The sequence below is a fragment of the Phascolarctos cinereus genome, unplaced genomic scaffold (genome assembly GCF_003287225.1).
Source record: "Phascolarctos cinereus isolate Bilbo 61053 unplaced genomic scaffold, phaCin_HiC Scaffold_5;HRSCAF=322, whole genome shotgun sequence".
In the NCBI taxonomy this organism is placed as follows: Eukaryota; Metazoa; Chordata; class Mammalia; order Diprotodontia; family Phascolarctidae; genus Phascolarctos; species Phascolarctos cinereus.
In genome coordinates this window covers 297327671-297352549 of record NW_027555958.1, presented here as the reverse complement: position 1 = coordinate 297352549, position 24879 = coordinate 297327671, and the positions used below count along the sequence as shown (strand labels likewise).

Here is a 24879-nt window from a genome sequence, read left to right as displayed (position 1 = left end):
TGGAACACTAATGCATTGTTGATATAGTTGTGAGCTGATTCAACCATTCTGGAGAACAATTTGGAACTATGCCCAAAGGACTAGAAAACTGCACATACCTTTGACCCAGCAATGCCACTTCTAGGTCTGTATCCCCAAAAGACCATAAAAAAGGGAAAACGACCCAGATGTATGAAAATATTTATAGCAGGTCTTTTTGTGGTGGCCAAGAAGTGGAAATTGAGGGGATGTCCATCAATTGAGGAATGGCTGAATAAGTTGTGGTATATGAATGTAATGGAATACTACTGTGCTATAAGAAATGATGAGCAGATGGACTTCATAAAAACCTGTAAGGACATATGAACTGATGCTGGGGCAGCTAGGTGGCACAATGGATAGAGCACTGGCCCTGGAGTCAGGAGGACCTGAGTTCAAATCCTGCCTCAGGCACTTGACACTTATAAGCTGTGTGACCCTGGGCAAGTCACTTAACTCCATTTGCCTCAAAAAATAAAATATGAACTGATGCTGAATGAAGTGAGCAGAACCAGAAGAACATTGTACATAGCAACAGCAATATTGGGTGATGATTAAATATGATAGATTTAGCTCTTCTCAGCAGTCCAATGATCCAAGACAATTCCAAAAGACTAGTGATGCAAAATGCTATCCACATCCAGAGAAAGAACTATGGAGTCTGAATGCAGATTGAAGCATACTGTTTTTACTTTGGGGGGGATTTTTTGTTTTTTCTTTCTCATGATTTTCCCCTTTTGTTCTGATTCTTCTTTCATAAACATGACTAACATGAAAATATGTTCAATATGAATGTATATGTAAAGCCTATATCAGATTGTATGCTGTCTTGGGGAGGGGAGAGGGAAAGGAGGGGAAGAAAATTTAAAACTCAAAATCTTATGGAAGTGAATGTTGAAAACTAAAAATAAATAAATTTTTAAAAAAATAAAAGAATAAGAGGAACAGTCCCTACCCTCACAGACAGAGCTCCCAGTCTGATAAACAAGAGATAAACTCTCTACTAAACATTGAAGCTGGGAATATGGGAGGAGATGAATGGAGAACAAAGTTGGGTAGGGGATATCAGAGAAGATTTCCAAGGGAGAGGAAAAAGGGATGTTTGACTAGAGTCCTGCAATTGAAGACAGTAAGAAAAGACTTAGAGGTAGGGGTGGGGAAGGAGCAATGGAAGTAGGTCTGATGATCAGGGATTGAACAGAAGCTTTCTGATGAGTGGTGCCAGAGGAAGGTAGTTCTAGCTACCCCTTCTTTCCCAAGAGAATAACTGTCTTTTAACTATGTATACATAATTAGCTATGTGTACATGAGGCAGCTCAGTAGTTAAGAAGGTAGGACTTGGATTCAGGAAGACCTGAATTCAAAATCCAGCCTCAGACACTTACTCTGTAATCCTTGGAAAGTCACTTACCTTTTCTCTGCCTCAATTTCCTCATTCATAGAATGAGGGTAATAATAGCACAGGGCTCTTGTGAGGATCAAATGAAATAACATATATACAGCTCTTTGCAAACCTTAAAGAGCTACTTATGCTTAATGCTAGCTTTTATTATACACAAAAAATCAGGAAAGCAAAACATACTTGTAATAATATATGTGTGTGTGTGTGTGTGTTCTCAAGTTATATTTGGTATGTATACCCTATTTCCTACAATGAGATTAGATGCTTCCAAAAAGAAGGTACTGTCTCCCCCTAATACAGTGGGAGCTCACCAGAGGCAGGAACCACATTTCTGCCATCAGGTGGAAAGTTTCCTCATGTTGTCTCTCTTCCCACAGACCATCACAAGTCACACTGCCCATGGAAAATGTTTTGTAATTGTTTGTTGAAGGTGAGAACAAATGGGATAAGAGGAGCTCAGAACACTGCATTCATATTTCTTTTTCTTCTACAGACAAGGACTGCCCCACCCTCCACCTGTGGTGGCCCAGCCAAATATCCCTTTTGGGTACCCTATCCATGGCGTGGAGGTGATGCCCCTTCACACAATTCTGATCCCAGGTAAGTGCCTGCCCATTTCCTCGGCCCCATTCCCCTCCCTTATTTTCATGCTTGCTCCCAAGGCTGAGTAATGGACAATTAACCATTTACTTCTCCACTTTCAATCAATCAATCAACAGTCATTAATTAAGTGCCTACTATGTTCCAGGCCAGGTTCTAATGATACAAAGAAAAAATTTCCTGCTTTCATGGAGCTTACATTCTAATGAAGGAAAAAACATACATATGTAAGTACATACCATGCATGTAGGAAACACCTGATGTGGTTTACCTCTAGCATAGAATCTCACCCCCATGTTCAATCTACTGTCTGGCTCATTCACCTCAACCTAACTTTATTCTGAGTTCCCGGAGAAGGACCACTATAGGCTATGCTCAAATTCTCTCAGGCACCTAAGGTAGCCTTTTTGTGAGGGAATACATTCCCTACAGTCATCATAGATCTCATGCTCTCACCTATGTACTTCCATGTATATAAATTGAACCATTTACAATAATAGCCCATTAGATAGTAACTATAACTATTCACTTAACAATAAAGTAAAAGAAACAAAAATAATATCACAATTATTCATGTAACACAAATGCAAGAATAATGAATACATCACAGTTTGCACATAAACCTGGGTCACATTCTTCCATCAATATACTTAATGCTTGTATGGAAGAGTAGGTACAAACCCGTCAGGGAAGCATGCGAGTGAGGAAAACCCATGTGTTTGACATAACACAACTCTGGAACTGAAAACTTTAGTGCCCTCTTCTCGTCTCAAGAACTTTCCATAAGAGTTCTTTGATGAATGTAGCTTCTATATTTAACAGAAGCTTCCACTTCTAAAGTTTATCTACCCCATGCTTGAATAATACTTCACTCAGACTAACATCTCAGCCACCCTGATCAATCCACTGAATGACTTCTTTGATTCTCTGCTTCCAAGCTGTTCTTCTCTTCAATTATACTTATTCCTCAATAGCCACTGTAATATCTATCACTTCCAGATTCAGGCTTATCTGATGCCTTCAGCAAAAGCAGTGTTACATTCTTTGAGGAAAAGGCAATGACTTTTACCCTAAATTTAGAAAAGGCCTCTTCATCTCTGATTCTCAGGATTCTTCTCTTTTTCCTCTCAGCAACAAGTAGCAATGCAGAGAAGTGTATTCTATCTTCACTTCTCTTAGTCTCAGCAGAAAATCACAATAGATAGCAAAATATGTTCTCTCTACTCCTCCTTATAATCCATCTTCCCAGCAGCAAGTCATAATAGAGAACACAGTATGTTATCTCTTCCTTCTTCCTTTCAGCAACAGGTAACTTTAGAGAGTAGTCTGATTCTCATTGGCAAATTAATTGGCTTAGCATCTAGTGCCATTACAGAGATAGACTTGTGTTTTCTAACACAATTTTGAAATCTGTCCTTTCACTTCTTTAACCTTTCTGGACTCGTGGTCTGGATCCTCTCTGTGAATTACCCCACCTTAGCTTATGATTAGTAATCGAAATTTTGTCTGCTGTCTTTGATCAGGCAAAGCATATTTGTCCTATAATTAAAGAACAATTCTTACATCCACATATCCTGTTATTAGCCTAAAAGTGATCTAATTCTTCAGTTCTTCATATACAGCTTGCTGAAGCATTCTGCGTTCTTCATTCAGTCCAGTATTCTACAGTTCATCCCATTAAAATGAGCAACTGATGTATCAGAACTCTGCCGGATTCAACTTCCAACTATATCTTTTTGAACTCTGTGCAGACCTATGCCCCAATGCAGACAACTCAGCAACTGCTTTTCTCAGAAAGACATAGTCTCTCTTATACATACACAAAAGACAAAAAGTTAATCCTGTGGGGTGGAGGGAGGTCCTAGAATCTGGTGGCACCAGGAAAGATCTCATGCAGAAGGTATCACTTAAGTTGGATCTTGAAGGAAACCAGGGATTCCATGAAGCGGAGATGAATAGAGAATGCATTACAGGCACAAGAATAGCTAGTGCAAAGATATAGAGATAAAAGATGGAGTATCAGGTGAAAAATAGGATGGCATCAGATTGTGAAGAGTTTAAATGCCAAACGGAAGAAGGTAAATTTGATATTATATATAATAGAGAGTCTGGGGAGTTTGTTGAGTATAGAGATAACATGATCAGACCCACAATTCAAGAAAATCACTTTAGCTACCATATGGAGGATTGGTTGGAATAGATAGAAACTTGAGGCAGGGAGACCAATTAGGAGGCTATTTCAGTTATGAGATTATGAGAGCCCAAATTAAAGGAGTGGCTGTGTGAATGAAGACATATTCAAAAGCGTTTCAGGGATACAAGTGCCTAAATTTGGCTGTGTGGGGTAAATGACAGTAAGGAGTTAAGGATGGCTCCAAGGTTATGAATCTGTGTAACTGGAAAAATGATGGTACCCTTAAAAAATTGGAAAGGTTTGGGAGAAGGGAAGATGTTAGGGAAAAGATGATGACTTCTGTTTTAGAAATGTTGAATTTGAGATGCTTAAAGCACACTGAGTTCAAAATGTCCAATTAATTGGTTTTGAAATAGAACCAGAGCTTGGGAGAAAAACTTGGGCTGCATATATAGATCTAGGAGTCATCTGAATAGAGATTATAATTAAGCTCATGGAGAGAATTAAATAATAAATTCATAATTGTTCATTCACTCATTCATTTATTAACCCATTCATTCTTTCCCACTGGAAATCTCTAGATATCCTCTGACCTAGAGATCGTGGAGACTTCATTTTTTTTTTTACTATGTAGGGCTAGAGGATGAGCAGCCAATCAACAATCATTTATTAAATACCTAGCATGTGCTTGGCATTGTGCTAAGTGCTGGGGATACAAAGAAAGGCAGAAGCAGTCCCTGCCCAGGAGAAGTTCACATTCTGATGGAGGAGATAGCATGCAAATTGTATATAGCATTCACCATATAAATGGAAGGGGAATGAACAAACTTCCAGAAGTCAAAACACATGGAAAACATGTTTCTACTTTTGGTTTTGGTTTAGGGAATTATCTTTTGCTTTTCATTGAAGGTACCTTCTTTTCAGCTCCTTGCTGATATCACCTATACCTTGTTATGTCCTTCATCAATATAGGTCTCTTTTCTGTTGTCTCTTACTGCTCCTCGTTGTCATGCTGTCTGCAGCCCAGACCTTGGAGGTATAGATCTTGCATTGCCTCATGTCTATCTCCAGGAAGATGCTAGTATCCAGCTCCACCTGACTCTGATACTCCTGCTGGATCATGGACACGGCAATGTAGTACAGGGCTTTTAGAAATCCAAATCATGTTCTTTTACCTTTTTTGGGGGGAGGGAGCTAGGTGACGCATGGATAGAGCACCGGCCCTGGAGTCAGGAGGACCTGAATCATGTTCTTTTGCCAGGGATTCAAGCTGTAACAGAGAGGATCTTTGGGTGGAGAATCAAACAGGGTCAGTGTTAGGAGAATTCAAGATGTGATTTTTCAAAGAAATCATTTGAAACAGAGAAGGGTGCCAAGAAAGGAGCAGACAACAAAGTATTCACTACTCAGTCAAGAGTCCAGGACACCTGGGAAGTCATCAGGGCTGGGCTGGGTTCTGAGGAACTTTTAAGAAGATGAGAGATTCTCTGTCCATTGAGAAATCACACACTTCTGACCACATACTGTACAACTAGCTTGCTAAGGAACTCTAACTGACATGGACACCATCCCTTCTCAGAATCCCAGAGTTTCAGAGTTGGAAGGGAGCTCAACTATCCAGTGTTTCCCTGAAAAAACATCCTGCATGTAACAAACTAGATAAATGTCCATCTAACTTTTGTTAGACCTCCAATGAGACGCTACCTCCCAAGGCAGCCCATTCCACTTATTTGTTGTTGTTCATTCATTCAGTTATGTGTGACTCTTCATGACCCCATGGACCATAGCACGCCAGGCCCTTCTATACTCCACTGTCTCCCAAAGTCATTTCAAGCTCATGTTTGTTGCTTTCATGACACTATCTATCTATTTCATTCTTTGCCATATCCTTCTCCTTTTTACTTCTATCTTTCCCAATATCAGGATCTTTTCCAATGAGTTCTGTCTTCTCATTATGTGGCCCAAGCATTTAAGCTTCAGCTTCAGCATTTGTCCTTCCAATGAATAATCTGAATTAATTTCTTTAAGTATTAACTGATTTGATATCCTTGCTGTCCAAGGGACTCTCAAAAGTCTTCTCTAGCAGCACAATTTGAGAGCATTGATTCTGTGGCACTCAGCTTTCCATATTGTCCAACTCTCAGCTATAAATTACTACTAGAAAAACAATAACTTTGACTATACAAACCTTTGTTAGCAAGATGATATCTCAGCTTTTTAGTGCACTGTTCAGATTTGCTGAAGCTTTCTCTCCAAGAAGCAAGCGCATTTTAATTTCATGGCTGCAGTTGCTGTCTACAGTGATCTTTCAGCCCAAGAATATAAAATCTGGCACCACTTCCATTTCTTCTGCCTCTATTTGCCAGGAAGTGATGAAACCAGTTGCAATGATTTTGGGGTGTTTTTAATGTTAAGCTTCAAGTCAGATTTTACACTCTCCTCTTTCACCCTCATCAAGAAGCTTCTTAATTCTTCTTTACTTTCTGCCATCAGAGTGATATCATCTGTATATCTGATATTGTTGATATTTCTCCTGGCAACCTTAATTCTAGCTTTTGATCATGCCAGCCTAGCATTTCAGATGATACACTCCACACATAAATTAAATAAATAAGGTGACTATGTACATCCTTGTCATACCCTTTTCCCAGTCTTAAACCAGTTAGTTGTTCCATGTTCAGTTCTAATTGCTACTGCTTAACCCAAATACATGTTCCTCAGGAGAAAAGTAAGATGATCTGGCACTCCCATCTCTTTGAGGACTTGTCACATTTTGTTGTGATCCACACAGTCAAAGGCTTTAACATAGTGAATGAAGCAGAGGTAGATTTTTTCCCTGCAACTCATTTGTTTCTCTGTAACTCCATGAATATTGGCAATTTGGTTTGTAGTTCCTTCCAACATAGGGTAGAAATACCATTGGTTCACTGCTAGGAATTACTGTATATTCATCCCCAGTGGGTGAACCATGTTGACTAGTCCTTCCAACATAACTACAGGCTTCTAGGTCAGCCTGCCAATACCCTTCATTAGCTCGTAAGACCAAAAGGTCTTGATAAATCTGCACTCCTATGGACAACAGGAGGAGAGGAGGTAAGGGAGGTTCAAACCAATCACACATTGTGAGCTAGCTGGGTCCAGATACTGCTGCTGTTTGTAAGTGGCATGAAGCATTGTGAGTTCCAAGTCCCGATTTGTGCCAGTGAAACAATCTGTAGCAGAAAAAAAGAAGGGGCAGGGCAGAGAAGAGAGTGGATAAGAAGCATTCACCAGTAACAAATCATGATTTTATCAGGAAGTCGGGCAGTAATAGCATAGAAAATAGCTGAAGGTGAAAAGTGAGGAGAATCATTCACCAATTTACCAAGTAAAAGCCCAGGAGATACCATGGAGCTTCAGTGGCTGCTGAGACATGTTTAGACAGCCAAAAGACATAGCCTACTGCTATTTAAGCCTACCCTGTCCACACAAACCCACCTGACTAATGAGAATCATTGATGTTAGACAGTAAGCTTAGAGAGAGTGACACAGACAGACACAGAAGCAGAAGACAGTTCTGCTCAGGTTGAGGGGTTCATGGGAAACATTCCATCACCTGTAGGGAAAAGCAATAGTCGAAGGTGAGAGAAAAAAGATAAGCCCTTTTCCAATCTGTCCTCTCATTTTCCATGAAAGAACTTGAAAGAAGGTGGTATGAGTTGAAGTCAAGCATCAATGAAGACTGAAAAATAAGGAAATGTAACATTGCACACAAGCCTGGAAACTGACCCACTGGAACTGAGGCAAAACAGCTGACATAGTCATGTTAAGGTCAGAGATAAGTATTTCAAAGTTGATCCCACAGAGATTAACCAGAAGCAACTGGCTGAATGCCCTCTCCAGAGATATCCTGGATAAAGAAAAGTAGCTCAAGGCAAACTCACTCCAGAAAGAATCAGAAGTGAAGGGGCAGATGGGGAAGGCACAGGTGAAGCAATTCAGTTAGTTATAGTGACATTTTTCTGATTCACTGCCCTTTGCTGCAGCATCTATTTATACTGAATGCCCTGACTAAAATACCCCCCCTCTCATTCTCTTGGTATTTGATGTGCTATAGTTGTGCAGGAAAATAGTCTGGCCCAATAACTCCTAATCGAGGCTTTTTATTCTGGCTCTACTGTTACCATAAAAAACATTTTTTACTCATTTTGAACTTAAATATTAAATACAAAAAGACACACACAAAAGAATATTTCCACGTACACAGCACAACATGAAAAGATTTGGCATAAAACCCTGAATTTCCATTTCACACTGTTAACTTTTTTAAAACTATGTAATAAATACTACTTATCATTCTCAAAACTACCTTGCTTTTCTGTAGGTCCTTCTAAGTTTTTTGTTCTTTGCTCTGTGCTTTTAATTTTTTTCTTTCCCTCAACACCCCACCCTAGAGAAGGCTACCATTAGGCACAAATATATGTGTGTGTGTGTGTGTGTGTGTGTGTGTGTGTGTGTGTGTGTATAAAGGACATACACATATGTAAAACCATACTATACATGCACATACTTTTATTCATCAGTTCTTCTTCTGGAGGTTGATAGCATCTTCATAGATTCTTTATAGTTGATTTGAGTATTTATGATACTCAAAATGAATTAGTCATACTGAATTGTTCTTATGACAATATTTCTGTTACTATGTACAACATTCTCTTGGTTTTACTCATTTCACTTTTCATTATTTCATGTAAGTTTTTCCATGTTTTTCTAAAACCAACCAGCTCATCATTTCTTAAAGCACAATAGTATTCCATCGCAATCATATACCACAATTTGTTTAGCCATTCCCCATTTGAAGGGCATCCCCTCAATTTCCAGTTCTTTGCCACCACAAAGAAAAGTTGCTATAAATATTTTAGAACATATAAGTTATTTTCCTTTTCCCCTAATCACCTTGGGAAACAGTCCTAATAGTAGTATTGCCAGGAACTTAGACATAATTCCAGATTCCTCTCCAAAATGGTTGCATCAGGTCACAGTTCCACCAACAGTAAATTAGTGTCATTTTCCACATCCCCTCCAATATGCCATTTTCTCCTTTTATTGTTTTAGCCAATCTAATAAGTGTAAGATGATATTTTAATTTGAATTTTATTTTAATTTGCATTTCTCTACTCAATAGTCATTTATAGAATTTTTTCATATGACCATATAGATGGTTTTGATTTTTTTCATTGTGAAACTGCCTGTTCATATCCTTTGACCATTCATCAACTGGGGAACGAGTCATATTCTTATACATTTGACAAAGTTCTTTATATATTTGAAAAATGAGACCTTTATCTAAGAACATGTCTATAAAAATTTCCCCCAATTTTTTACTTTTCTTCTAATCTTGGCTACATTGATTTTATTTGTACAAAAGCTTTTTAATTTAACGTAATTGAAATTATCCATTTTACACCTCACAATGCTCTCTATCTCTTGTTTTATTCACAAATTATTCTCCTATCCATAAGTCTGATTAGTAATATGTTCCATGTTCTTCTAATTTTCTTGTGACATCTCCCTTTATATCTAGGTCATGTATCCATTTTGACCTTATCTTGGCAAATGGCATAAGATATTGGTCTGTGCCCAATTTCTGCCAGACTGCTTTCTAGTTTTCCCAACAATTTTTACCAAATAATGAATTCTTATCCTCAAAACTTAAAGTCTTCACTGGTTAAACACAAGGTTACTATAGTCATTTGCTGCTGTGATATTGTATAGCTACTCTGTTCCACTGACCTACCTTTCTATTTCTTAGCCAATACCAGATAGTTTTGATAATTACTGCCTTATAATGTAGTTTAAGATCTGGTACTGCTAAACCTCCATCCTTTACATTTTTTATTAATTCCTTTGAAATTCTTTTGTTTTTTTAAATGAATTTTATTATTATTTTTCTAACTCAGTAAAATAATTTTTGGTAATTTAATTGTGATGGCATTGAATAAATAGATTAGTTTAATTAGAACTGTAATTTTTATTATATTGACTCTGCCAATGAACAATTACTATTTCTCCAATTATTTAAATCTGATTTTATTTGTATAAAAAGTGTTTTATAATTATGTTCCTGAAGTTCCTGGGTTTGTTTTGGTGATTATACTCCCAGGTTTTTCATACAATCTCTAGTTATTTTAAATGGGCTATCTCTTTCTATCTCTTCTCTCAGTGTTTTGTTGGTGATATTTAGAAATGCTCGTAATTGATGTATGTTTATTTTATATCCTGCAACTTTGCTAAAATTATTAATTGTTTCAACTAACATTTTAGTTGAATCTTTAGGATTTTCCAAGCATATCATTATATTGCTTGCAAAAAGAGATAGTTTTATTACCTCATTGCCCATTCTAATTCCTTTTTCTTCTTTTATTGCTAATGCTAGCATTTCTACATAAATATTGAATAATATTAATGGTGATGGGCATCCTTTTTTTTACTCCTGATTGTATTGAGAAGTCTTCTTGCTTATCCCCACTACAAACAATGCTTCCTGATGGTTTTAGGTAGATACTTCTTATCATTTTAAGAAAATACACATTTATACCCGCTTTCAAGTGTCTTTAATAGGAATGACTGTTATTTTTTATCAAAAGCTTTTCCTACATTAATTGAAGCAATCATATGATTTTTGTTGATTTTGTTATTGATGTAATCAATTATATTAACAGTTTTCCTTATGTTAAACCATTCCTGCATTCCTGGTATAAATCTCACTTGGTCAGAATGTATAATCTTTGTAATATATTGTTTTAGTCTCCTACCTAGTATTTTATTTAGGATTTTTGCATACATATTCCTTAATGAAATTGGCCTATAATTTTCTTTCTTTATTATTACTATTAAGAGTTATCAGTCTCCAGAATGTTAACATTGCTCTTACAGTATCTTTTCAGCACCATAGTCAGGGGTACAGAAAGGAACAGAAAACTATGAGCTCAATCAATACTAGAGCAAAAGTTGCTTGCAGTTGAGTTGTGCTGTTTGCCATTGGGGGTATATGGGGAATGGCATGTAGTATAAGAAGGTTATTATGCCTGTAGGCAGTTTGGAGGTGAGCCTCTTCGGCTTGAGAAAGGTGCCATTTCATTGTCTGGGTTTCCCCAAGCAAAATTTCTCTGTTGGTATACAGCCATGCTTCTTAGGTCTCTTCCCCAGTGTAGCAGAAAAGCAGCCAGGGAAAAAAATTGTGTGTGTGTGTGTGTGTGTGTGTGTGTGTGTGTGTGTGTTTATATGTCACATCTCCAAAGGTTTGGTGTCTTATAGACACTTTTTGCATCAGCTTCAAAGGGTCAGGGTCAGAAGGGTCTGAGAATGAGATGAGACCTTTTCAGAGGAAGCTTTGTCTGTGTATCTGACTTGATGCTTTTTCTGAGACTCTTTCATCATTCTAAGTATTTTGAGAGCCCAGACATATTATAAAATATAAAGTATACTCTTACACCCAGATAAGGACAAAGATGTTATCTCAAGCCAAATAAACTTTCAGTTGCCTATGATTTAATTTACAGACTGAGAAAGGAGGATCCTGAGTGACCAGAAAAGGTGTGTGAGGTTGACTTGGAAAGTTGTGTGAATAGAGCAGTAGCAAGAGTCTTGGATTTTAAAACAAAGGGCCTGAGTTCAAATCCTGGCCTTACTACTGGTGGGATTTTCAACAGGCCAGTTAACCTCTCTAGACCTTAGTTTCTCCACCTAAAAATGAGGAGTGGGACTACTTAGTTTCTCAGATCCTTTCTAACTTTATATTTTAGGATTCTAAGGTTTTCAAACAGAGGAGTGACTTGAACAACTGTATGCATACTTTAATTCTTGGATATGTAGCAGGGCTCTACCCCACATGGCATGTGGGGATCATTATGTAGCCCCAAGGAAGGCATAATAATCATCTTTTGCCTCTTTTCCCCAACTCTTATTGAAGAAAGATTTTATTTCCTGCCAAGAAGGGAAGCAGGAGGGAGAGGAAAGAAGTTGGCCACTCTGCTCAACTCAGGGTGGGGAGGAGTATCACTGCTAATGGTTAATTAAATGTAAAAAAAAATTTAACATTCATTTTTTTAAATTTTGAGTTCCAAATTTCCTCTTCTCTTCCTTTCTCTTTCCCCTCCTTGAGAATATAAGCAATTTGGTATAATTGTACCCGTGCAGTGATGCAAAACATTTCCATGTTAGTCATGTTGCAAAAGAAAACAAATGAACAAAAAAACCCAACAAGACAAAGAAAGTTTAAAGAGTATGCTTCAATCTGCATTATGACTCCATCAGTTCTTTCACTGGAGGTGGATAGCATTTTTCATCATAAGTACTTTGGAATTGTCTTGGATCATTGTATTGCTGAGAATAGCTAAGTCATTCACATTTGATAGTCATACAATATTGCTATTACTGTGTACAGTGTTCTGGTTCTGCTCTCTTCACTTTGCATCAGTTCATGTGAGTCTTTCCAGGTTTTTCTAAAAACATTCTGTTCATCATTTCTTGCAGCAAATAGTATTCCATCAGAATCATATACCACAACTTGTTCAGCCTTTCCCCAATTGATTGGCATCCCCTCAATTTCAATTCTTTGCCACCACAAAAAAAGCTGCTGTAAATATTTTTGTACACATAGATCCTTGTTCTTTTCCTTTTCCTTATATCACTTTGAGATACAGACCTAGTAGTGATATTGCTGGGTCAAAGGGTATGCACCGTTTTGTAGTTCTGTAGGTATAGCTCCAAATTGCTCTCCAGAATGGTTGGATCAGTTCATAATTCCGTCAGTGGTGCTCTAGTGTCCCAATTTTCCCATATCTCCTCCAACATTTGTCATTTTCCTTTTCTGTTATATTAGCCAATATGATAAATATGAGGTGATATCTCAGAGTTGTTTAAATTTTCATTTCTCTAATCAATGGTGATTTAGAGCATTTTTTCATATGATTATAGATATTCTTGATTTCTTTATCTAAAAACTGCCTGTTCATATCCTTTGACCATTTATGAATTGGGGAATAATTTGTATTCTTATAAATTTGACTCTGTTATTCAATGATCTTAGAAAAACATGGATAGACTTGCATAAAATATTTCATAGGGAACCACTTCCTACTTCCTTATTGCCAATAGACATACCAATAGCTCACTAACCCTACCCCACCCTACCCATTCCACCTCCTCTCCCACCCCCACCCTGCATCCAAATTCAAAGTCCTTTTGAGCCTCACCCAAAGCCCCATACTCTTTTCCTCTGTAATAACCACAGGGAATTCAGAAACTTAGCATTTAAGCATAATACAGAATTTTACATTTAATACAGGACCTTATCATCACAGCTCCAGATGCTCGTATTACTGCTTTCGAGGGCACTAAGATCCAGTACAGTAGCTCTTTTGATCTCAGTGCACAAGTTGGGATGCAGTAGTCTCCAAAATTGTCCTAGCAATCCATGCTCTTTCAAATCAAACTTCTCTCATACAGCAGCTGGGGCACCAAGCTTCACAGTGATACTCTCTCTTTCTTTCCCATACAAAGCCATTTTTTTCTTCCATTCTACACCAAAATCTCTAGTGCTTAAGGGATGGGGGAGGGAGGAGTCTTGGAAGATGAGTAGGATTTTTATATTCATTGAAATAGTGAGGCCATCCCAGATTGAAGGGGAATGGATTGAGCAAAGGTATGGGAAATATAGGGTATATTCAAAGAATGAGAAGTCCTATGTGCAATCAGAAAAGTGCTTGGTCCCGAGCATCCTTCAGTACCATCCCTGTCTAACTATAAGTGGAACCAGGAACTGTCTGAAGAGCCCATAGTGCCTGTTCTGATGTCTCTGTCTCCTTCTCTGTGTTTTCAAGGCCTGAAGTTTGATGGAACAGAAGCACCATCATACAAGGTCAGTATCATTATCCCTCCTCACCTCCTATAGCACCAAACCCTTTTATCTCTTTGTTCCTTGCCCTCTTCCAGTGTTCCCTCTTATCATCTTCTCACCAGCCTCAGTACTAAAGAAAGCCAAATTCCAGGTTGACTATTCGGATATGAACCAAGTGGCTTTGAGGATTCAGAAAGCATTATATATCTCGATTTCCAGTGAGTGTGGGATGGGGTACAGCAACTTCCAGCTTCCAAGCTACTTCATCCATCCATAACCTGCAAGTCCCACTGAAAGAACATTTTGGGTATTTGCCCATCTCTTTGGAAGGAGTTTGTCCAACAATCAAATTTAGTGTCTGTTTGCCTCACCCCCTCAGGTCACCCTGAAGGCCTTATTAGGGACCCTGAACACTCTTGCTGACACTCCAGACAATGAGGTGCTGGGTAGAGGACAGAAGCAGCTGACCATATTGACCCCTTCCCAAAATCGCTTGAATTTCATCCTGCAGCATGTGACATACACCAGCACTATCTACCAGTCAGGAGCTGTGGACATTGGTGAGAGCCCATCACTTGATCGCAGAACCCTTTGGGAGACAAAAGACACCATTTAGGGCTCTCTCAGACACTGTCTTCTTGAAGAAATATGTATCAATTTAAGTAGGTAGAGAGAGGAGATAGTTTTTCTTCTGCTTGTGTGTCACACTGTACCTGTATTGCAGGTGGCTCTTTCCACTTCATATTGTCCACAAGGTGCAGTACTTACAGGTCAAACTGTAGAGAGAAAGAATTATGATATCTGTGAAGATCTGCCAAAGGGGGAGGGGAGCATTCTTACATCTTCCTGTTTGGTCCCTAGTATATTACAGTGTTCACTAATTTTTGAACCAGCCCTGTGATTGCATTGGCATAGGGAATGCCTGGTAAGAACGCTTCCATTCTATGACATGGTTTTTGAGAGATACCTGAAGAATTAAGAGGTTAAGTGACTTCCCCAAGGTCACAAGTCAAAAAGGAACAGAAACAAGATTTAAACCCAGATGTTCTTATTCCTGAGGCTGGCTCACTATCCATGGTACCACAATGCTTATCAGACTCACTAATCCTGAATTTCCATGGTTTCTTTCCATAGAATACACAGACTTCTTTGACCTTAGCTATAATTTTGAAGAGAGAGAGAGAGAGAGAGAGAAGGCATGGAATTGGTCTATACCTTTTATTGAGCACAGCCTTATGCTGAAAAAGAGTCCCTTATCTCCAGGTGGTCCCAGTCTGACATGGCCCAGATAGAAAAACAGATATACATAGAACGAGGCACAAGGGTAGATTGTAGGCATGAGTAAGAAAGAGATGATTCTGCCATGATCTGTAGCACAGACCTATAGCAGTTAAGCTATCCTCTCAAGGTCATAAGACATATTAAGGACAAAGAGAAGCTAGAAGTCCTGAATCCCAGACGTGGGCTCACTCTTCATACCTTCTATTCCCTTACCAATCAGACTTCCCTGAACAACAGTAGAAGGATCCTTCTCCCCAAGACCAACGAAAGGGACCTTACACTGATTCTCTCTTTCTCCTTTCAGTGAGTATTGAATTTGGGAGCTCAGTGGCTAAGTTTCCTGTGAATATCAACCAGCCCACCATCCCCAAGTTGTTTGACCCTGGGCCAGGTGAGTCCTTTGTCTATTTGACTCCATGGAGATAGTAGAGTAGCACCCCAGAAACAGCTTGAAAATATTCTAGTTCATGTGGTTTAAATATCTAAACTCATTTGCAGGCTGCTGTTTATCTTCAGTTTTATGATTCCATTTATGATTTTTTTTATTGATCTATTAATCTCCAGTCTGCTAGATGGTGGAAGTTACAAAAGCAAAAGAGGAAATAATCCCTGCCTTCAAGGAGCTTACATTCAACATGTAACATGAATATATCATGGGGAGTAAGGGAACATGGGAGACCTCACAAAGCGCTCTAGGTCTGTTTGAAGAAAGAAATAACATTAACATCTAGAACAATCAGGGGAGGCCTCTAGGATGAGGTGTCACTTGCCTGAATTTTAAAGAATGATAAGGAAGGAATATGAAGGATGGAAGTTGGGAAAGATTGCATTCCAAGTATAGGGACTGGCTTGTGCAAATGCTTGGGAGTAAAAGTGGCATGTTACATGCAGGGAACAGCTAGTAGTCCATCTCAGCTAGAACACAGAGTACATGAAGGGGAAAGAATATAGAAAAAGGGGCTCAGGGAAGAGCCTTGAAGGACACCCAAGCTTGGGGGGGAAGGAGATGGATGGTTTAGTAGATAGAGTACTGTAGGTGGGGTCAAGAAGACCAGAGCTCAAAACCTGCCTCAGACAATTGCTAGCTGTTTGACTTTGGACAAGTCACTTAATCTCTCTGTGCCCTGTTTCCTTATCTGTGAAAATAATAGAACACACCTCCCACAGTTGTAATGGAGATCAAATGAGTTAGCATGTGTAAAATGCTTATTATTGTTTTTGTTGTTGTTATTCAGCAAAGGAGAATGAGGAATGGTCAGAAAGGCAAGAGGACAAGCAGCAGAGAGCAGTCACAAAAGCCAAGTGAAGAGATTGTTTCTATGAGATAGGGGCAGTCAGATGGAGGAGCATGAGAACCAAAATAGGCCATCAGGAATTAAAAAGTTATAGGCTTCTCCAAACAGATAAATGGTCAAAGGAGAGAACAAGCATTTCTCAAAAGACTTGTATATTATTAATAATCATGTAAGAGAATGCTCCCAATTTACTAATAATGAGGAATTCACATTAAAACAACTTTCATATTTCACCTCAAAAGAGCAAATTGGTATAGATGACAAAAGATAAGAATAGTCAATGTTGGAGGGGTTGTGGAAAGATAGGCACTCTAGTGCATTATTGGAGGAACTGTATTTTGGTACAGCCATTCTGGAAACCAATCTGGAATGATGCAAAAAAAAAGTGACTTAAAATGTCCATATCCTTTGATTCCAAGATTTCACTGTTAGACATATACCCCAAGGAGGTCAATGACAAAAAGAAAGGACCCACATATATGGTACCAAAGAACTGGAAAGCAAATGGCCATCAATTGGGGAGTGGCTAAATAAACTATATATAATACATTCATGTAATGAAATATTACTATGCTGTAAGACATAATGAATGTAATTAATACAGATATACAGAAAGACATATGAACTGATGGAAAGTGAATTAAGTAGATCCAGGAGAACAATATACACAATGACTACAATATTGTAAATAGAATGAATGATAACAAAGACAATCAACACTGAAAACTGCAGAATTATAATAATCAAACTTGGCCCCAAAGAAGAGATATGAGAAGGCAACTTCTTCCCTTACTTCTTTGTAGAAATGGGGAACCATGAATGGTGGGATACTGCATAAAATGTCAGATTTTTTTTCATACATTGCTTAGTTTTGCAACTTTTTAGGGATTTGGTCACCCAGCTAGTCAGTGTCTGGGGCCAGATTTGTGCTCAGGTCTTCCTGACTCTAGGCTCAGCACTCTCTCCACTGTACCACTTAGCTGGCCCATTCTTCCTTTAGCTACACTTCATTATAAAGGATGACAGGGCACTGAGGGGAAGACAAAGAGACCACCAACAAGTCTTTATGAAGCTCCTACTATGTACTAGGTACTGTGCTAGGCACTGAGCTCCAAGAGCTAATATTCTAATGGGGAATTTTAAAAAGGTTTCCTGTGTAAGTCACACTTGACCTGAACTTTGAAGGAAGCTAGTGATTCTAAAAAGCTTAAGTGAGGGGGGAAGCCATTCCAGGCATGAGAGACAACCAATACAAAGGCATGGAGATGGGAGATAGATATTGTGTAAGGGCAAATCCAATGGTCTTTCAACTATACCATCATAGCCGGATGGGGGTTATTGAAGAGATGTGCAGCAGAGGAATAAGAAAAGACATTGAATTCTCTATCTTTTTCCTTCTCCAGAGAGGAAGCTCAGGAACCTGGTGACCATTGCTACTAAGACTTTCCTTCGTCCCCACAAACTCCAGATTTTACTTAAGAGTATTCGGGAGTATTACCCAGATGTGACTGTGATTGTGGCTGATGACAGTGAGAAGCCAGAAAAGATTGATGATATTTATGTGGAGCATTACATCATGCCCTTTGGAAAGGTACAGATCCAAGGCACCAGACCCTTGGATCCCCAAATCCCATCATGGATAGAGCTGCCTTTATGAGGAAGTAGAAGGTTAAGGATATAGAGATAGGGGGAGCTGAAGACTGTTTCTCACCCTGAGTCCTGGTCCTTTTCTTTCTCTGCCCACCCTTCATAGTCTGAGTAAAAGGTCACTCTCAAATCTGCACTAATGATGTGGCTAATCTCCTCTTGGTCTATAGAATTCATTTTGGTCCAGGTGTTTGACTAAAGGTATCTAATGTTTTGTGGATTCACAGCCTGTTTAATCCAAGTCTAGAGAGATGCTGGGAAGACCTGTGTCAGGGGAGCAAGATGGAAACCTGACTAATTTCCATTGCTTGCCTCTCTATTTCTTTTCCTTCCTGCTGACAATGGATGGCACCATTACTTTCTCGGACATAGCTCCAACCTTAGCAGTTACCCTTTCTCTAAGCTCAAAGACCATCCCATGCCTGCCTGTGGGCTCTGAGAAGAGTTAGAAGGATCTGGGGTGAAAGAACCCTCCCCCAAAGGAACAGAGAATCCGTATATCAGATTATCTACTATACACAATCCTTACAATTTTTTTTAGCTAGACTTTTCTTCTTTTTTATTTCTTAAAATTTTTAAATTTTCCCAATTACATATGAAAATGCTTAACATTCATTAAAAAAATTTTTGAGTTTCAAATTCTCTCCCTCCCCTACCTCTTCATTGAGAAGGCAAGCAATTTGATGTAGGTTATACAGGTGCAGTCACGCAAAACAAATTTCCATATTAGTCATGAAAAAACAGACCAACCCCCCCAAGAAAAATAAAATTTAAAAAAATTTTATTTCACTCTCCATTCATACTCCATCAGTTCTTTCTCTGGGGGTGGATGGTGTTTTTCATCATAAGACCTTCAGAATTGTCTTGGTTCATTGTATTGCTTAGAATAGCTAAGTCATTCACAGTTGATCTTCATGCAATATTGCTGTTACTGTGTACAACATTCTCCTGGTTCTGTTCACTTCACTTTGTATCAGTTCATATGAGTCCAGATTTTTCTGAAAGCATCCTGCTCATTATTTAAAATTTTTTTATTCATTTTAAACTTAAATACAAAAAGAGAAAAGAAAAAAAAGAACAATTCCATATACACAGCAGAACATAAGAGACGATTCAACATAAAATGATAAATTTCTATTTCTCAAAAACCTATGTAATAAATCCTACACATTGTTTTCAAAGCAACCCAGCTCTTCTGTGCTTCCTTCTAGGTTTTCTTTTGTTCTCTGCTGTGTACTTTTTATTCCTCTCCCCACCCCCTCCCGCCACAATTGAATGTAAATATATATATATACACATATCGATATAGGCATATATATATATCTATCTGAACATACACATATCTACATATACATATATGTAAGACTACACTATGCATATTTCTATTTGTCAGTTCTTTCTCTAAAGATGAATAGCAACTTCCTTCGTAGGTCCAAGTCTTTCCATGTTTTTCTAAATCAACCAGATCATCATTTCTCATATCACAACAGTAGTTCATTGCTATCATATCCTATCTAAGATTATCTATGAAAATCCTTTCCCAATTTTCTGCTTCCCTTCTAATCTTGGCTCCATTGGTTTTATTTACATGAGAAGTTTTAAATTAAAATAATTGAAATTATCCATTTTACACTTCAGAAGTTCTCTCACTTTATAATATAGTTTAAGATCTGGTACTGCTGAATCTTCTTTACATTTTTTCTCTTAGCTTCTTTGAAATTCTTGACCTCTTCTTCTTCCAAATGAATTTTGTTATTATTTATTCTGACTCAGTAAAATAATTTTTAGCAATTTAATTGGGTAAATAGGTTGAGTAAATAGGTTAAATAAAGCTGTCATTTTTATTATATTGGCTTTACTTACCTATTAACAATGACTATTTCTCCAGTTATTTAAATCTGACTTTATTTGTTTAAAGAGTATTCTATATTTATGTTCATGTAGCTAACTATAGTTGAGTTGGGCTAGATATCCTCTGATGTTCCCAATTGTTTAACCCCCTCATACTCTGTGGGCTGAGAAAGTAGCTGCTGCTGTTGCTGATTCAGTCACTCCCATCTCTGATCCTATGATTCTTTTTCCAACTCAGCCAAGGTCCAGTACCCGAACTCTGCAGTCATCATCCCCATCTCCAGGCTTTCTTTTAGAACCTGAGCTTGTGACTCATGTGCCCTCTCATTCACAGGGTTGGTTTGCTGGCAGAAATTTGGCTGTGTCTCAGGTCACCACAAAGTATGTGCTGTGGGTGGATGATGACTTTCTTTTCACAAAAACAACCAAGATTGAGGCACTGGTAGATGTCCTAGAGAAAACAGAGCTGGATGTGGTAAGAAATATTTACTATTTCATCCCCCCCCCCCAACTGAAGTGGGGGTGGGGTACACAATGTGGGAGGTGAGTGAATTCAGCTAGCTTTGGCTTGGTGGTGAAAACCCTAGATTGAAGGTGGGGTTAGAAGAACTGGGTGTGAGTTTTGATTTCACCACATACTTATCTTAAGATCTTGAGAAAGAAATTTAACTTTTCTGTGCCTCAGTTGTTCCATCCCTAAAATGGAATGTAGATAAATGCATTATAATTCAACAACCATTTATCAAGTATCTACTATGTGCCAGGTACTGTCCAAGACTCTGGAAATACAAAGACAAAAACAAAATGGTCCCTGGCCTTAAGGAGCTTACATTCTATTTAGAGGAAAATAATATGCAAACATATAAGTAAATAAAAATTATATATGGAGAGATTTTCAAGGAAAGGGACAGGTATAGTATAAAAGACATTTTGTTAAGAATAAAACAGCAATTTCAGAGGGCACGATGGAAGGGTAGAGAAGATAGGGATAGGGGCAGGTAGGTGGCGCAGTGGATAGAGCACTGGCCCTGAAGTCAGGGGTACCTGAGTTCAAATGCAGCCTCAGACCAAACACTTGACACTTACTAGCTGTGTGACCCTAGGCAAGTCACTTAACCCCAATTGCCTAAAAAAAGAGAGAGAGAGAGAGGAGAGAGAGAGAGAGAGAGAGAGAGAGAGAGAGAGAGAGAGAGAGAGAAGATAGGAATAGGGCTAACAAGGATGAAGATGAGGGGGCAAGAAGTATTGATCAGAGTTTCAGCATAGACAATCTAGCCACGAGGAAGTAGATTACCATGACTTTCAGAATAGTGTTGAAAATGTTGATTTGATTGTCAGTTCTTAAGAAAGAGGTGGAAGAGGGTAAGGTTGAGGACAAAGAGTAAATGCACAGCAACAAGGGAGGTGTCCAGTAACCATGGACACGCCTAATGGTTAAGACAGAAGTTGGTGGAGTCTGAAATCAGATTGGCATGGAGGTGTGAGGCATATTTGAGGTACTCACCTAATTCAGGTCAGCTCTGCCCCAGGATTCATTGCAGTGAAGGAGAGGAGGGTTAGAACAGTAGCTGGATGGGGTAGAAAGGTCAAGGGAAAGCTTTAGGAAGACTTAAACATGCAAGATTTGGAAGGAAGTTAAAGGGAATAGCATTATGGGTGCTAGTAGAGGAATCCAAGTTAGTGAGGACACACATCTGTGACTAGAGAAAAAGAAAAAGGGTCACTATGCCCAAAAGTTTTAAGGCAAAAGTTCTTAACCTTTTCTGTTATGGCCACCTTTGAAAGTTTAGCAAAACCTCTGGACTCCTCAGAATAATGGTTTTGGGGGCAGCTAGGTGGTGCAGTGGATAGAGCACCAGCCCTGGAGTCAGGAGGACCTGAGCTCAAATCCAGCCTCAGACACATGACACTTACTAGCTGTGTGATCCTGGGCAAGTCACTTAACCCCATTGCCTACCCAGAAAAAAAAAAAGAAAAGAAAAAAAAGAAAAAGAAAAAGAGTCACTATGCCCAAAAGTTTTAAGGCAAAGGTTCTTAACCTTTTCTGTTATGGCCACCTTTGGAAGTTTAGTGAAACCTCTGGACTCCTCAGAATAATGGTTTTGGGGGCAGCTAGGTGGTACAGTGGATAGAGCACCAGCCCTGGAGTCAGGAAGACCTGAGTTCAAATCCAGATGCAGATACATAACACTCACTAGCTGTATGACTCTGTATGTATGCTTAACCCCAATTGCCTCATATTAAAAAAAAAAAAAAGGAATAATGGTTTTGAATGCATAAAATAAAATAAATAGAATTATAAAGGGAACCAATTATGCTAAAAGAGTCATCAAAGTATTTTTAAAAATAAATTCTAGGTCTTCAGGTAAAGAATATTTGTTCAAAGAAGTGGGCAAGGGGAGGATGCTCAGGGAGGTCACAGAATATGGTTTAATCTTCTAATTGAAATAGCTGTTAAATCATTGCTCTAAATATGTGGAGGGGGGTGGTGGGGAAGAGTGAAGTTAGAGGCAAAAGAAGTGCAAAGGTTTCAGAGCATTTACTGAAGAGAATGGTCAAGGGAATCAATTTGGGGAGCATAGTGTAACATCTGTTTCAATGTTGAAACAGATGTTGCCACAGAAAGATCATAATAGAGGTTTAACAGTGGAGGCAATGGACCATTAGCAATGTTGGCCACTAGGTGGCCATAGGGCACAGAGCACTGGACCTGGAATCAGGAGGATCAGCCTCAGACACCAGCTGAGAGACCCTGGGCAAGTCACTTAACCTCTAGCTGCCTCAGTTTCTTCATATGTAAAATAAGGGTAATGAGAGCACCTAAGTTTCAGGGTGGTTGTAAAGATAAAATGAGATATTTGTAGAACGCTTTGCAAACCTTAAAGCACTACATAAATGCTAGCTATGATGATGATGATATCACTACAGCACCAGGTATACAAGATACCACTCACTACCTTGGACACCTTCTAACACACAATATTATGAAGAGTCCAGGGACCCAAGCACCTCCATAACTTAGACCAGAGTCTTACCTGCCTCATTTCCCGCCTTCTTTTCACATGGTAGTACTCTGGCAAGATTTGTAAAGTCTTATCTCAATTATGTCAGAAAGTTTCCACTGCTTCTTCCTGATTAAATACTCCAGCTCAAGATATACGAAGAAGAGATAAAAATATTGAAGAAGCATACTCCCAATGCAAAGCCATATCATCTCCCTTCCTCAAAAAACAATTCCATTGAATGTCCTTCCCTGCTGTGCTAACACAGGCTCCTGTTGCAGTTCGCTGAGAACACAAATGGATAAAGAAGTGTTATGATAGGATAAAGATACTGAGAAATTACATCTAAACACTGACTTATTTAGGGGGTGCAGCCAAGATGGTGGAGTGAAAGCAGTGACTTGCTTGAGCTCCCCCCAAACCCCTCCAAATACTCATAAAAAAAGGCTCTAAACAAATTCTGAAGCAGCAGAAACCACAAAAAGACAGAGTGAAACAAATTTCCAGCCCAAGACAACCTGGATGATTGATCAGAAAGGTGTATCACACCAGACTGTGCTGTGCTCCCAGCCCGCAGGCTCCCAGCTCCCAGTGGGCTGGGAGCAAAGCGCAGCACTGCGTGGGCACACAGGCCACAGCAAACCTGGAGCAGGCCTCAGAGGACTGAATCTCGGGCAGCTGCGGAGGTTTCCAGACTCCTCAATCCACCAATGCCAAAGACAACTTAGAAGGTCAGTGGGAAAAGTCTGTTTCTGTCGGTACAGAAAAAGGAAGGCGGGGTCTCAACTCTATTCCCCAAGAGCATGGCCCTGGGGGGAGGGGGGCACAGCTGCTTCCCGAGCTTCCAGCCCACAGACTGAGGGGGAATCCAGTGGCTGATCAGAGAGGGACTGCAGAGATCTCTTTGCCAGTGCTGAGGCAGGAATCTCTTGCTTTGCCCATGCTTCAATCTGGCTTACAGTTCTGGGTGGCAGTCCTGGGGTGAGGAGGAATGCTGGCATGGTGGAGCTTGTAGTGGCTGTGGAGAGAAACCCCTCCTCACAGTTACAGGACAGAAAGGATACTTGTGGTCACAGCCAGGAAAGGAGTAAACACCTGCCCCTTATCATACCACCTTGGAAGAACTGAAAATTTACAGGTCCCTACAAGTATCTCTGAAAACAGCTGTACAAACCCCCGAAGCTTGGGACAGTACATTCTCCACATTGGAAGCAGACTCTTACCTTAACAAAGAGTTTAAAACTCAAGTAATTGGCTGGGATCATGAGCAAGCAGCGCAAAAGAGTCAGACTATATTATCTTACTTTGGTGAAAAAGAAGATCAAAATATACAACCAGAAGAAGAAAGCAAAGTCAAAGCTCCTACATCCAAAGCCTCCAAGAAAAATATGAATCAGTCCCAGGCCTTGGAAGAGCTCAAAAGGGATTTTGAGAAGCAAGTAAGGGAAGTAGAGGAAAAACTGGGAAGAGAAATGAGAGTGATGCAAGAAAAATCATGAAAAACAAGTCAACAGCTTGCTAAAGGAGACCCAAAAAAATACTGAAGAAAATAACACCTTAAAAAATAGCCTAACCCAAATGGCAAAAGAGGTCCAAAAAGCCAATGAGGAGAAAATGCCCTAAAAAAAAAATTGGCCAAATGGAAAAGGAAGTCCAAAAGATTACTGAAGAAAATACTTCCTTAAAAATTAGAATAGAGCAATTGGAAGATAGTGACTTTATGAGAAATCAAGACACTGTAAACAAATCCAAAAGAATGAAAAATTAGA

The 24879-nt window shown here is 39.0% G+C and overlaps 1 protein-coding gene across 1 annotated transcript in view; it reads left to right on the top strand.

Moving 5' to 3' along the window:
- B4GALNT2 (beta-1,4-N-acetyl-galactosaminyltransferase 2 (SID blood group)) overlaps window positions 1–24879 on the top strand; it is a 34374-nt gene that overhangs the window by 3809 nt on the left and 5686 nt on the right. Inside the window, exons 2-7 of the mRNA XM_020997268.2 lie at window positions 1914–2020; window positions 14018–14055; window positions 14414–14594; window positions 15620–15706; window positions 18014–18201; window positions 20443–20583. Of these exons, the coding sequence (XP_020852927.2) occupies window positions 1914–2020; window positions 14018–14055; window positions 14414–14594; window positions 15620–15706; window positions 18014–18201; window positions 20443–20583 (742 nt within the window). The remainder of the gene's footprint in view (window positions 1–1913; window positions 2021–14017; window positions 14056–14413; window positions 14595–15619; window positions 15707–18013; window positions 18202–20442; window positions 20584–24879) is intronic.